This window comes from Bicyclus anynana, chromosome 3, assembly GCF_947172395.1.
Source record: "Bicyclus anynana chromosome 3, ilBicAnyn1.1, whole genome shotgun sequence".
In the NCBI taxonomy this organism is placed as follows: domain Eukaryota; kingdom Metazoa; phylum Arthropoda; class Insecta; order Lepidoptera; family Nymphalidae; genus Bicyclus; species Bicyclus anynana.
The window spans coordinates 7,816,346-7,830,708 of record NC_069085.1 but is presented as its reverse complement, the minus strand read 5'-3'; the positions used below and the strand labels follow the sequence as shown (position 1 = coordinate 7,830,708).

At 34.5% G+C, this 14,363-nt stretch overlaps 2 protein-coding genes across 3 annotated transcripts; both read left to right on the top strand.

Moving 5' to 3' along the window:
- The first annotated feature begins 1,166 nt into the window (after positions 1 to 1,166).
- On the top strand, positions 1,167 to 10,617 carry LOC112051091 (trifunctional enzyme subunit alpha, mitochondrial). The gene is made up of 14 exons (XM_052891123.1): positions 1,167 to 1,359; positions 1,516 to 1,622; positions 3,088 to 3,274; positions 3,741 to 3,933; positions 4,836 to 4,957; positions 5,308 to 5,537; positions 5,693 to 5,872; positions 6,214 to 6,380; positions 6,977 to 7,206; positions 7,997 to 8,189; positions 8,631 to 8,766; positions 9,123 to 9,346; positions 9,794 to 9,910; positions 10,423 to 10,617. Exons 1-14 carry the CDS (start codon positions 1,290 to 1,292, stop codon positions 10,559 to 10,561), a joined length of 2,295 nt encoding a protein of 764 aa, XP_052747083.1. The 5' UTR covers positions 1,167 to 1,289; the 3' UTR covers positions 10,562 to 10,617.
- A 1,392-nt stretch (positions 10,618 to 12,009) lies between these two features.
- Positions 12,010 to 13,819, top strand: LOC112051100 (probable palmitoyltransferase ZDHHC24). Of its 2 annotated transcripts, none has more exons than XM_024089583.2 (2): positions 12,010 to 12,111; positions 12,532 to 13,819. In XM_024089583.2, the coding sequence occupies exon 2, from the start codon at positions 12,611 to 12,613 to the stop codon at positions 13,445 to 13,447; it is 837 nt and encodes a 278-aa protein (XP_023945351.2). In that variant the 5' UTR covers positions 12,010 to 12,111; positions 12,532 to 12,610; the 3' UTR covers positions 13,448 to 13,819. The 2 variants fall into 2 exon arrangements, with proteins under 2 accessions (XP_023945351.2, XP_023945350.2); XM_024089582.2 differs by having other exon boundaries at positions 12,032 to 12,188.
- Positions 13,820 to 14,363: the final 544 nt, after the last annotated feature.

The window sequence follows — 14,363 nt, the reverse complement described above, 5'->3', positions numbered from 1 at the left end:
ATGGAAGCGGGCTAACTGTTAGTAGGAGGATGAAAATCAATATTTGCCACCAGCCAGACCTGGACTGGGTCCAACCGGGGATCGAACCCAGGACTTCCGCTTTGTAAATCTACTGCGCATATCACTGCGCCACGGAGACGTCGAAACCTAAATTAAACACGCGAAAATTTAAATATAGAAGGGGCTGAAAGTACATCGACTTCCATGCGGATGAAGTCGTGGGCATCCGCTAGTCTGAAATAAAAGTAGATATGATATTTTTATTTTGTGAAAATTTGTAGGTATAAAATTAAATGAATATAAGTAATTGAATAAATAATTAAATACATATAAAATATATAAATGTAGCATTTAGGCTCAGAATACAAAAATAGTAGATTGTTATACGAGGGGCTAAAAACCCATTTTAAACGAGGTATTTTTAGCTAAATAGAAACCGAGTGTGTAATGGGTTTAGCCCCTCGTGGGCTAACTTCGACCATTAATAAAAGAACCCGCCTCGCTAACCATTACCATTACATTACCCTTCTGGCAAAGATCAAAAATCAATGATCTAACGCGTTTATAAAAACTGTTGCTATATAATCGATGTTTCATTGTTGTAATCGTTTTCGTCGTGTAAAGAGCTCCCTTAAAATGCCGGTTTGTGTAGTTCAATGACACAAAATTCAGCCAAAAACTTGTAGTTTAGTAAAAGATGGAATAACGTTTAATTTGTAAGTATTTTTAAATTTAATTTTATCAAATTTGTAATAAAAACAATTTCTAAAAAGAATTGATTCTTCTGACGGAACAGCAAAACATCGATCAAGTGATCGAATATTCTATGTTTATATTCTGTGGATGGTCTAAGCGATGTGTATGTTGTGTGTAAAAATTACGCGTGTGTGTATAGTTGTGTGTAGTTTATGGACTCAGAATAAATTTAATGGTGTTAAACATTTTCGATGTGTGACTTTACCTCGTCCCCCTCAAAAAACGACAGACTTTTTTGTTGGTGAATTTGGGTCCATAGTCTAAATAGTTAAAGTCTGTCTGTACCTCCGATTTAAAAAAAATGTTAGAACCCGAAACTAATGAAAATAGATAGAAAATAAAATACTGTCAATGTCAATGTCATTTGTCATTGTCAATATTTTTCCCCTTGCCCTTCACTGCTCTCTTCACCCCCTCTATCCATCACCATCCGACGAGAAAGTTTAGGTTCAAAGTCTGGGTCCAAAATTCTTTAGTTTTTAGTGAACTTTTATTTATTTTTAATTTGCTGTTTACATAACAAGTTTTTCAAAATGTCTAATAGTAAAATGTTTAATGCACTCAAGATCCTGAAACGCCGTAGTAATGTGAATTTTTTAAACAGTACGTACAGTTCAATTAACCTTGTATTAAATCACAGTATTTGAGACAATTTAGCTTTTTCACACTTTATATGTTAAAATAAATAGATTAATATTGTTTTCGCCACATTTATTACTGAAATTATGCTTGCATAAGCTTTACAATGCTATATTTCAGGACTGCACAACAGGAACTTTGCGGCGGCAGCTTCTTCACAAGTCCATACAAAATGTAAATTGGTTAATGGAGTATATGTTATTACTTTGGATTCGCCTAATGTAAAAGTAAGTATCTACATAATTAATTAAAATTATTTTTTTTATTGATTTTTTAAGTGAATTTTGTTCGGTCTACCTAGTATAGTTTGTTTATGCGCGTATTTGTGCTTGTATTGAAATATTTACTGGAGATTCATTGACAATTACCAACTAATCAATGCTTATTGTCTTTTATCATTGTTAACGGGATGTAGTTTTCATGCCCACATACCCCAATATACTCAATCTATAGGTTTGAGCAACCAATTCTGACTTGTATATTGTACTCTTAAAACTGTTATTATCTATTATGTTACTTATATTATTTAAACTTTAATATTTTTTATTTGACTAGTGAACGTCTTCGACTTTGTCCACATGGAATTCAGTTTTTCACAAATCCCACGGGTACCATGGATTTTTCCTGGACGGAAGTAGCCTATGTGTTAATCCAGAGTGAACACACACACACTCTTACACACAAACTTACGCCTTTATAATATTAGTGTGATACCCGTGCAAAACTGGGGTGCGCCGCTATGTTTTTATATACAAAATTCACAGTTTTCCTGTAGTGTATTTAGTATCAGCATTGCATCCGTGCAACCTTTCTCTTCAATCACTCTATCTATTAAAAAAAACTGCATCAAAATCTGTTGTAGTTTTAAAGATTTAAGCATATATAGGGATATAGAGACAGAGAAAGCAACTGTTTTATACTATGTAGTGATAATAGAATTATGGCAATAGGCCAAGACTACAGTAAAATTATTGGAGTAACCAACTCAAAGATACTGTACTACATGCAACTCTTTATTATTGTTATGTAAATATTGTACAACTGTATTTCCATTATGTAATTATAAAATTTAAAATGATGTACATTTGCTTGCCGCAGCTCTTGTTGTAGTACTATCACAATAAATGATCTCTCAAGCAGCAGTGTAATCACACTTCATAAAATAACAATCTTCTTCATATTAAAATAAAGCCTATACTTTGGTATATTGCTTTGGACTGCATTTAATTGCAATCAGTGGAAAGAAAATTAAAAAAAAATAGATGATTAAGAGTTTTATTAAAAAGAGAGACTATGACTACTCTTGTATTATTTTGCAATGAAATATAATTTAATATAATATGGAGTACTCTAGAAATGTTATAAAAGAAAGCTAACATGTTTAACATGTATGTGATAGGCTAGTACATATGATCTTTGCCTTTGACCCTGAGGGTGTAAGTTCTATTCTAGTCCAAAGCTTGCACATATGTATATCTGTAAACATATATATCAATAAATATATATGAGTATGAAGTCTGCCTATCCACATTGGTCCCAATGTGATGGACTTCTTCTTCTTTCGTCTGGGTCGTTTCTGCGCTTAGCCATGTGATCAGCCATTGTATGTAGCCTAACCCCTTTCAGTCAGAGCAGAGACTCGTGCTCAACAGTGAGCCGAAAGTTGTTAATGATGATAAACATGTTTAACAGGTTAACTCTCTTAATGAAGGTGTTATGAATGAAGTCTCAAGTATAGTCAATGAAATTGATTCAAACCCAGCGATAGAAGCCGCCGTTATAATATCTGGAAAACCAGGATGTTTTATAGCCGGCGCCGACATTACTATGATAGAAAGTTGCAAAACGAAAGAAGAAGTAGCCAAACTCTCCAGAAATGGTACAGTTCTATTTTTCGTAAGCAAATAATTGCTTTATTGTAAAAAAAAATATTTTACAATTTACATGTCTTTTATAGCACTCACAGGCTTAGTTTACAAAAGAACTATTGCCTGATGTAATGTGTATTATGGCAAAATTACATTTTTCTGACGCAACGCATCAGAACAGATGTTGGTATCATACATTTTGTATGGCAACATTTACACTTATGTGTTGTGACATGTTGTGATGGTTGATGCTTCACATACAAAATGTATGAAACTGATTCTGTCCTGATGGGTAACAAATCACAACACAACATGTCAGACAAATATAAATTCGGCTTTATATATTTTCATTTGATTTATACTAAAGCAATCAATCATAGCATTATCTTTTCTGATAATAAATGTAGATAATGAAGCATGCAATTCAAAGCATTCAAATCGGAATTTTGGATACAATTGTCAATATTTATGTCAAAGGTCATGAAATATTCAAGAGGATTGAAAACTCCCGGAAGCCTTTTGTGGCTGCAATACAAGGAAGCTGTCTGGGAGGGGGCTTGGAGACAGCCCTGGCATGCAAGTACAGGATTGCAGTTAAGGACGCAAAGACAGGATTTGGTCTGCCTGAAGTCATGTTAGGCCTCTTGCCTGGTGGTGGTGGTACACAAAGGTGAGTTAATAACTTGATACTATCTAAATATATAAAACTCAAAGTATACTCAAAGGTGACTGACATAGTGATCTATCAACACACAGCCCAAACCACTGGACGGATCGGTCTAAAATTTGGCATGTAGGTAAATGTAATGTAGGCATCGGCTAAGAAAGGATTTTGATCAATTCTTCCCCCAAAAAAAAAAGTAGGGGTTGAAAGTTTACATTGATTTCCACGCGGACGAAGTCGCGGGCGCCCGCTGGTTTAATATAAGTTACTGCTGATCAGTGATATGCACATTTTAATGCCTACCCTGTGGTCTCATCATGAACCTGTATTGGAGAATCAAATTTTTGATTTTGTATAATTTGTATGTATAATGCTTACCCTAGTTAAAATCTTGTGCATGGCATTGCTTTTGACATTTTTTTGTCATCGATTAATTACATTTTGTTAAATCATTATCAGTCTATTTGAACACACCACCAATTCTACTATGAGGACAGGAAAGGGTTTTGAAACTTAGAATCCCTACACTGCTCCAATGTGAGCTGGTGGACTTAGGGAGATAATGTGTCACTGTTGCAATCACTATCAGATGATCATGTTATTGATATGCTGGTAACAACATAGTCACCCCAGGAGGTTGATATAGACCACTGTAATATTACAATAGATTAATGGAGCATTTTTACACCTATTTTTTTTTAAGTATATTTGCCATATATTTTATATATGAGCAATATTCCCATCCCCCTCCAATTAGTCAGAAAATACTGAGCCAGCATTAGGTACGACACAAGTCCATCAGGCAGGGATCAAACCACTAGCGGTGATGAGTCCGGCCCTTTTACCACTGAGCTATTGAGGCTTATAAATTTTTATATCAATAATAATTTTCTATGTACAATTTTCAGACTGCCAGCCCTTACATCCATTCCAACAACTTTGGACTTGGCTCTGACTGGAAAAACAGTCAAAGCTGATAAAGCAAAGAAACTTGGTATTGTGGACCTTTTAGTTTCTCCACTTGGACCTGGTAAATATTGAAATAACTCATTTAAGATTTGAGTGGTGCAAATTGGTACAAGAAGGTGGTGAACCAGCCCTTAAGATTGTAAATATATAAGGATTTGTGTATGTGTTTGTATGTTTGTTACAATCATGCAAAAATTTATATAAATATATATCATAGGTATTAGTATAAAGTTTGACATACATTACATCAGTCTGTCTGTCTCTCTGTACTCTAAAATCTTCGTAAGTATTAAACAGATAATCTTGCATTAAAAAAAATTATGAATCTTGGTTTTTTTTTAATAAATATGTTTATTGTAATTTATAAAAAAAAATCACATTTTTAATAAATTTACTTGTTAAATCACAAAGGTATTGGACAGCCAGAGCAGAATACAATACAATATTTGGAAAAGGTTGCTATTCAAATAGCCAAAGACATTGCCACGGGAAAAATAAAGGTTGACAGGAGTAAGAAGGGATTAGTTGACAAAGTTACTGCAATGGCTATGCAGTGGGACTTTGTTAAGAACTTCATATTCAAGAAAGCTAAGGAACAAGTGATGAAGGCATCTCGAGGTTTATATCCTGCCCCTCTAAAGGCAAGTAATTTATTTGTATAAAATAACAAGTTGACCCTTTTCTGTGATTTCGACTGACACTGTGGTACTAGATTTTTCTTCACAAATCGCTAAAGCTTCGAATATTTAAAAAATGTGTAGGAATGCTTTTCATTATTTATTCTATTTTATTATAGATCCTCGAAGTAGTTAGAACAGGTGCAGACAAAGGTCAAGCAGCGGGCTATGAGGCAGAAATCCAGGGCTTCGCTGAGCTGGCCATGACACCACAGAGCAAAGGCCTTATTGGCCTATTCAGAGGTCAAACTGAATGTAAGAAGAACAGATTCGGCAAGTCACAAGTTGATGTAAAATCGGTATGTAGTAAGATGGTCTTGTAAGTAAACTCAGTACATTGTGACTGTTATTTTTCCCTTTTTAGTTTGTGGGTACATTGAAATTTTGAAGTCGGTTGGATTTTTTTTATATTTAATATTTATATAACTCCTATATATATAAATAATTATTTACATAACTCCTTTTGTGATGGTTATCCTATTTATGAAAGTGAATTGAATGAGTTATAAAGAGTCCTGACTCTTTAGTTGTCTGTTTGAATAGGTTGTTAATTATAATGATGATGATGATGATGATGATAATGATGATGATGATAATGATGATGATGATGATGATGATAATGATGATGATGATGATTCAGATTGGGGTGCTCGGTGCGGGCTTGATGGGCGCAGGCATCGTACAGGTGTCGATCGACAAGGGCTACAAGGTGGTGCTGAAGGACGCCACCAACGCTGGCCTGTACCGCGGCGTCGGCCAGATACAGAACGGGCTCGTCAACGCCGTCAAACGGAAGAGAGTCTCCTCGTAAGTTCCTCACCATCGTTAAGCCTCAGTAGCTCCAATGGGTTCCGATCCCAGCCACATATAAGCATGTCACTTTTACTTCGGCATTGAAAGGGCTAGCCGCTCGTCAAGAGCTTGTAAACTAAACCTAATTGAAATAAATTAATTTTGAATGCCGTCGAACGAAACAAACGCCTGATTCAAATCCAAAAGACTTAGTTCACCACTATGTGGACTATATTTAGAACACATTTTTATATAAGTCTTCAAAATAATGAAGACTTATACTAATACTAAGAACAGTTTGGCTTTGTTGAACATATTTTCTTGTTTGTTAAGCTTGTTGGTAAAAGAAAAAAATAATACAGCTTCAAAAGTAACTTTGCTGCTTTGGTAAACCGAATATCTTGCCCTAGAAGAGAGATAAAAAAAGGCATTTTTCTTAAAGAAACATATTTTTTTAGGCAATTATTTAACCAAACCCTTATTTATACATCATAATATCATATTCATATATGTTTATACGGGAGCATATCTGGGTTCCCAGTGCCGACGTTGTATGGGCCGATGGGCATTCGCCTTTACTTTATCTAAGTAAAATGTCTAACTATCCACAGTTTACAAAAGGACAAGTTCCTATCGAACCTGCTGCCAACATTGGACTACAGCAAGTTCAAGAACGCGGACTGTGTGATTGAGGCAGTGTTTGAAGACATCAACATCAAGCACAAAGTGATCAAGGAGCTGGAGGCGGTGGTGCCGAAGCACTGCATCATCGCGACCAACACCAGTGCTATCCCTATCACTAAAATCGCTGCAGGCAGCAGCCGCCCTGATAAAGTTATTGGTAAGCTTTTGTAAACACTGCAAGAAATAGGGTAATTTCTAGAACCTTTGTAGGAATAGTAAAAAGAGCTTTATCTTTTCATTTCATTTGTACATGCACGGCATCTATAATTTCCCCCAAAATCTGTGCTTCCTGATTACAAATTGTATATCTTTAAGACTAGTTTGTTGTTCTCTAATTATCTTCTAGGTAAGAATATTTACACATAATACCTTCAGAGGTAGAATATGTTGTCTACGACATGTATATTTTTGAAATACAACGGAAATTCTGTGGAATAATCCTATTTTTAAAAAGAAAAATCTGTTAGATTTACTAAGGAAAACAAAGTCTTTTTTCATCAAGATCAAATCAAAAAATTGTCAAAAAAAAAATCAAGCACGAGTATGTGTGATACAACATACTTGAGTGAAGGAAAGCTCAGAGTAACTTAACAGGCAATGGCGAGCTACGTGTATGCTCAAAGCACTTTTGCTCGATCAAAATAAGAAATCAGGAGATACGCAGAAGAATAAAATTACTGTTGTAACTCAAAAAAGTCGCAAAGTTTAAGTGGCAATCGGGTCGGACTTAGGGTCCCGAAACGCTTGAATGGTGACCCCGAACCGGAATGACGCAGTGTTGATACTGTACTAGACTGACTGACATCATTAAACGTGTCACAAAGAGATTTTGGCCATATGCGGCGCAAGAGGCGGTCTTTTTAAGCCCTATCAAAACCCTAGGTGAGGAAATAATCACCCGACGGCTGATATGATGATGATATGATAATGGTGATGTTACATAACAGGCATGCACTACTTCTCGCCGGTGGACAAGATGATGCTGCTGGAGATCATCCGCCACCCTGGCACCAGCGACGACACGGCGGCCGCGGCTGTAGCGGTGGGGCTCAAGCAGGGCAAGGTGGTCATCACGGTCGGCGATGGACCCGGCTTCTACACCACGCGCATTCTCTCCACCATGCTCAGCGAGGCCGTGAGGTACATATGACATGCACCGGGCAAGGCGTCATTACGGTGGCGGACCCGGCTTCTACACCACGCGCATACTCTCCACCATGCTCAGCGAGGCCGTGAGGTACACATGACATGCACCGGGCAAAGTATAAGGGTGGTGGAGCTGGCCTCTACACCACGCACATCTTATGCTGTATGATATTTTTTATGGCGACAGTATAAATATTGTGTTCCATAATAACTATCCTACTTCTATTGTTTAACCTATTTATATTGCAGTCATTATAGAAGTTAATTAATTAAGATGTCATGTGAATAACAAAAACTTGATGGTTTTATAATTATGAAGCAGTTTCCAAACAATAGAGAAAACGTTATTAATTAATTATATTATTGTTATTACATACATAATATAAAACTTTAACATGTTAATTTATACTTAACATTCACTTTGGGTGGTTCCAGGCTACTACAGGAAGGTGTCGATCCCAAAGATCTGGACAATATGACGAAGCAGTTCGGTTTCCCCGTGGGCGCCGCCACGCTGGCCGATGAGGTTGGCATCGACGTAGGATCTCACATTGCCGTCGATTTGGCTAAGGTAACGCCACTTTTTTATATTTTTATAAGTTAGCCCTTGACCACAATCTCTCCTGATGGTAAATGATGATGCAATCGAAGATGGGAGCGGGCTAACTTGTTAGGAGGAGGCTGAAAATGTACACGACGATTTCTACACGACATCGTACCGGAACGCTAAATCGCTTGGCGGTACGTCTTTGTCGGTAGGGTGGTATTTAGCCACGGCCAAAGCCTCCCACCAGCCAGACCTGGCCCAATTAAAAAAAATCTCAATTGGGCCAGCCGGGGACCGAACCCAGGACCTCCATTTTATGTATATCAATTATTTTGTAAATTGATTGACAATGATGATAATCAAAATTTTTTTTAATTCAGGCATTTGGTGATCGTATTAGCGGTGGAGATTTGAACATTATGCAAGACTTAGTGAAGGCCGGCTTCATGGGCAGGAAGTCCGGTAAAGGGTTCTACATCTACGAGAAGGGCACCAAGAACAGAGACGTCAACCAGGAGGCGGTTCAGCTCTTGAAGGACAAGTACTCTCTGCAACCACGTGGCGCTAACACGGTGGAAGACCAACAACTTAGAATGGTGTCCAGGTATGATTTTAAATGTCCTTTTTTTCTCTGTTGTAAAGTACCAATTTGGTATAAAACTACGATCTAGCCTACTTATATGACTAATTAGCAATTTAGCTTTAACCTAAACTTATAATATATTATTATTATACTACGATAATGTCCAATAAATTATATTATATTAAATGCCCTCAGTGCAAAAAAGCAACTAAACAAAACTAAACTATTTTATCGCCCAGTATTCGGTAATTCGGTTCGTGTTGCCAGTGATGATCTATGGTTTTGAGACTTGGTTGTTAACTATGGGCCTCATAAGAAGGCTCAGAGTCACACAAAGGGCGATACGAACGAGCTATTCTCGGAGTATCTCTGAATGATCGAATCAGAAATGAGGAGATCTGCAGAAGAACCAGTCACTTAGTCTTTTGTAAAAAAATACAATTTTATATTTGGTTTTTATTTTTACAGATTTGTTAACGAAGCAGTATTATCACTTGAAGAGAAAATTCTGCATAGTCCATTGGAAGGAGATGTTGGAGCTGTATTTGGTCTAGGATTCCCACCGTTCACTGGTGGACCGTTCAGGTAAATAGTAAACCAAGATTCATTTAAACACATGACATTGAGCTTAGAGTTACAAAATGTGTGTGGTTCGTTATATCAACAATGATATAACGAAATTACTTTAATGGGTGACTTGATCATACAATATCAGTACAATTTTTAAAAATGCGTCTGGTTGTACATATTTACCACTAAAGTTAAAAATATTTTCGTATTCTATTTTTAAACTTATTCACTTTAATATTTTTGAACATTAAAACAATACATTATACAAAAATAAGAGAGAACTACTCAGTATGAAACTATATCAGGGAAGGATTTTTTCATTTCATATATTCATAGTGCTTACCCTAGTTAAAAACATTTTGCATGCCACTGACCAGGGGAAGTCTTAAACTGTGGTCTGACTGTCTCGGTCAGTCATATTATGTATTTTTTTAATAAACAAATTATCCTGCAGTTAACTATAGTTATTTGATATATTAATGAAATTCAATATTTAGTGTACATACAAAAAAAAAAAATTATTTTAGGTGGGTGGATCAATTTGGCGCCGACAAACTCGTGAAGAAAATGGAAGAATACCAGGGACTGTATGGCGCGCCATTTAAGCCAGCTCAAACACTTGTAGACATGGCCAAAGATAGCAGCAAGAAATTTCACAAGAACTAAACTATATATAAGTTGACTGACTGTCCACAAATTTTCCTACCATAGCTCTTCCATATTATACAAAAAACTGCCAAGTTTTATTGTTTTTCGAAACTATTATATTCAATAAGCTTCAGTCCATTATCATTGTAGATTGCAACATTGAAATTAAGTTTATAATTTACCTACTTTTTACCTACTAATTACTGGTATGTAAGTAGTAAGATCAGATTATGTCTGATTAAAGAGTGCTTGATAGCTGATTAAGATGAATGTCAATTGATTTAGGTACATATTTATTTAGATATAAGCGAAAGTATCTATGTATTTTTACTACAAAATTTATTCATGAGAATGATAGAGATTTATAATCTGTTTTGTTTTTCCTATTTGCTAAATAAATATTGGTTCAATAAAATATTTATTGATTTAATCTTCCTTTGTTATCCTTTTAAAGCCCCAATCATCAAAGCATTTTATTAGTGGTACCTGCTCTTAAATCTATCACCTATGAAAGTTTGATTTAACAGTTCAAGTATAAAAATGATGGATAACCACGTTTTTCAAGAATGTATCATGCTCCTAGCTGGTTACCACACAAGATAGAGCTGTAGTGGCTGTAGTTTCGTGCTCACTCAGCAATATGTATCTGGACCCTCAAACCAATTACAAATAGAAGAGTATCGAACCCAATTCACCAACAAAACTAATTTTTGAGGCGCACGAGGTAAACTCAAACATCTAGCGAATGTATGTATTTGATAATTGAACATAAAGTTGCGTATAAGAACAATATATTTATTGGTGTTAAATAATTTCTATGTGTGAGTTTACCTCGTCCCCCTCAATGTACCTCAATATTTAATTCCTCTATGACCGTGGTAGATTTCTGCACAGATTATTAAATATTTCTGTCTATTTACTTCTCTACTAACCACAGAGTAAATGTCTCAGACGAAGTTAATAGGGAACTGCCTCACTAGTCTTTAATCCTGTGTCAAATTATAAGATCAACGGTCTATCGCGTTTACAAAAACTCTCTTTAAAGATTCGATGTTTTATAATAGTAACTTAAATAAATTAAAATTTATAATTTATACAATATCTAAAACATCGATCAAGTTATCGAAAGTTGTGTGTAAGTCCAAGCGATGTGTTTGTTAGTCTGTGTAAAAATTACACGTGTATATTGCAAATTAAATTTATAGTAGCGTGTATAGTTTATGGAATCAAAATATATTTATTGGTGTTAACTATTTTCGATGACTGAGTTTACCTCGTCCCCCTCAAAAAATTACAAAAAAAGTTATTGGATTTATTTGTGATATGAGTCCATATGTATTTGGTCTGAGACCAACGATAATCTAAGGCTACCGAGTAAATATGTTCCTTGGGCTACAGGGTATACCAATAGATACTTTTCTTTTTACATCTGTCTGTCATTTGACGTTTGACATATTGACGTTGTGTCTCTGTCTGAGTTCTGACAAGTTGTAATAGGTTGTCAAATGTGATCCGCAAAGAAATGATGTTTTTACTTCGTGGGTTTTTTTTAGAATTTTAAACTAAAGGCACTACATTAATAAAATTATATCCTACCTTTAATTTTAAATAAAGCTGAATTTTACAAACACATTTTTCAATCCAAGTAAGTTTTAATAAGATGGTTATATATTTTCTAATTTATTTTAAACTAAGGTGTTGGTTGAAAAGCTATGTATACATTTAATGTGCAAAACAACCGTTGGTTATTAAGATTCATATAATTCAAGAGCTTTATATCTGTACTATTAAACAATTTGCTCAACACTTCAAGTATTGATATCAGTTTCCCGTATATAACCATACCTACTATTACTTTAAAATGAGTTGATAACACTAATATTTCGAGTAAGTATACAGGATATGTAACCTATATGAATAATAACAAATTAACTGCCGATAATTCAAGTACCAATTTTTTTAATATTTCTATTTTGTTTTGCTTACAGGTTATTCAATGAGAAAACTGCATTATACATTGGAAAACAAATTGTAACACAAAAATAAATTGGTACTTAAACATATACAATGTTGTTAACACTTGAGAGAGTGCAAAATAAACAAGTTAAACGATTTTTGGGTCACATAGCATATTTAACAATAATTTTATTATTAGTGCCAGGATTTCTATTTTTTGAACTTTGTATTGTCCTGCCGGCAGTAGTTGAAAAATGGACCATTGATTATATTATACATTACATAAATGCCTCATTTCTCTTATTAAATATTATTGGGAATATGATTTATGGCATGTTCACTGACAGTAGTATAAAAGGAAGTTATTTAGAGAACCGACAGAAGGAAAACTGGACAATGTGTGCAGTATGTGAATGTCTCCGACCACCGCGAGCTTGGCACTGCAGCATCTGTGATATTTGTGTTTTAAAAAGAGACCATCATTGTACATTTTTTGCTTGTTGTGTGGGATACTACAATCACAGATATTTTATGTATTTTACATTGTATATATTCATTGCTATGGTATATTCGTTTTATTATAATGTTATTTTTCTATCACAATTTATAACCTGGAATCATGGGCTGGTTATAATGAAGTTCATATTCCCTCTCGCAAGTTTTGTTGTTGATTATGGTGATGAAAGTTTGTACGTATTTCTTGTTGTAATCAATTTAATTGTGGGTTTATTTACTGGATTTCTTTTCCTATATCATTTCAATAACATTTTAAAAGGTAAAATAACTCCAGAAAAAAAATCTGACAACATCTCTTACAATAGAGGATGGCACCTAAATATAATAGAGGTCTTTGGACAAAGATGGTATTTGACATGGATTTCTCCGTTTGTTAGTAGTCCTTTGCCAGGCGATGGTATAGAATGGGCCATTGAGAATAAGCAGAAATAATTTTTGAGGTATTTGATTTATATTTTTTTATATAACATACTTGAAAAAATTGCATTTATCTTGAATAATTTTTTTCTAGTCCATTACTAGGCACTTGTTCAATGGTGCTCTTATTTCATTATTATTAAAACATGGTGATAACTAACACAATTTATATTTTTATAATATTTAATTATGAATTTTAATTTTTTTATACAAATCAAAACATGTTTGATTATGCAATGCCACACAATGCCTTATTAACTAATGATAAAGCAATACAAGTGATATTTTGAATAGAATCAGTAGTTTTAATGTTAAGTTTGTACTTATGTTCATAGAGATTTACTGTTGTAATTAACAAAAATAATAATTAAATAATAGGTTTGTAAATCATGATGTATTATTTATTATTTTAATAAATCATTTTCAGTTATTGATGAGGTGCTTGTCTTATCTGGTACAAAATAATGTGTCAAAAATACTTTTTCACTTGTTTGGCAAAGTTTATTTTGCTCTGCGAAAGTTGTTTATTTAAAAGTTGTTTTTGACTTAAGGAAGGAAAGTAATTTGAATTTAAATGTGATGTTGCAATGTTTATCATGTATAAACAACTTATTCATTTCAAAAAAATATTATGAAAGTACAAAAATAAGGTTGGTTTATAGTCCTTATGTATTTTTCTAGTTGTGTTATTTCATTTTATTGATATTTATTTTGATTGTATAAATATTGAAAAAATTACAACAGACAAATCGCATGATCACCATTGTTCTGTGGGACCATTGGAATATCAAAAATATGATTAGCATGGTGGTAGTAATTACTGGCACATTCAGACCGGTATTGGTATCATGGTATGCTCATACTGCAAGTATAACCCAGCCGCCATACTGCTGCTCGCGATGTTGCCCTGCCCGGTCACACACTGTTCTTA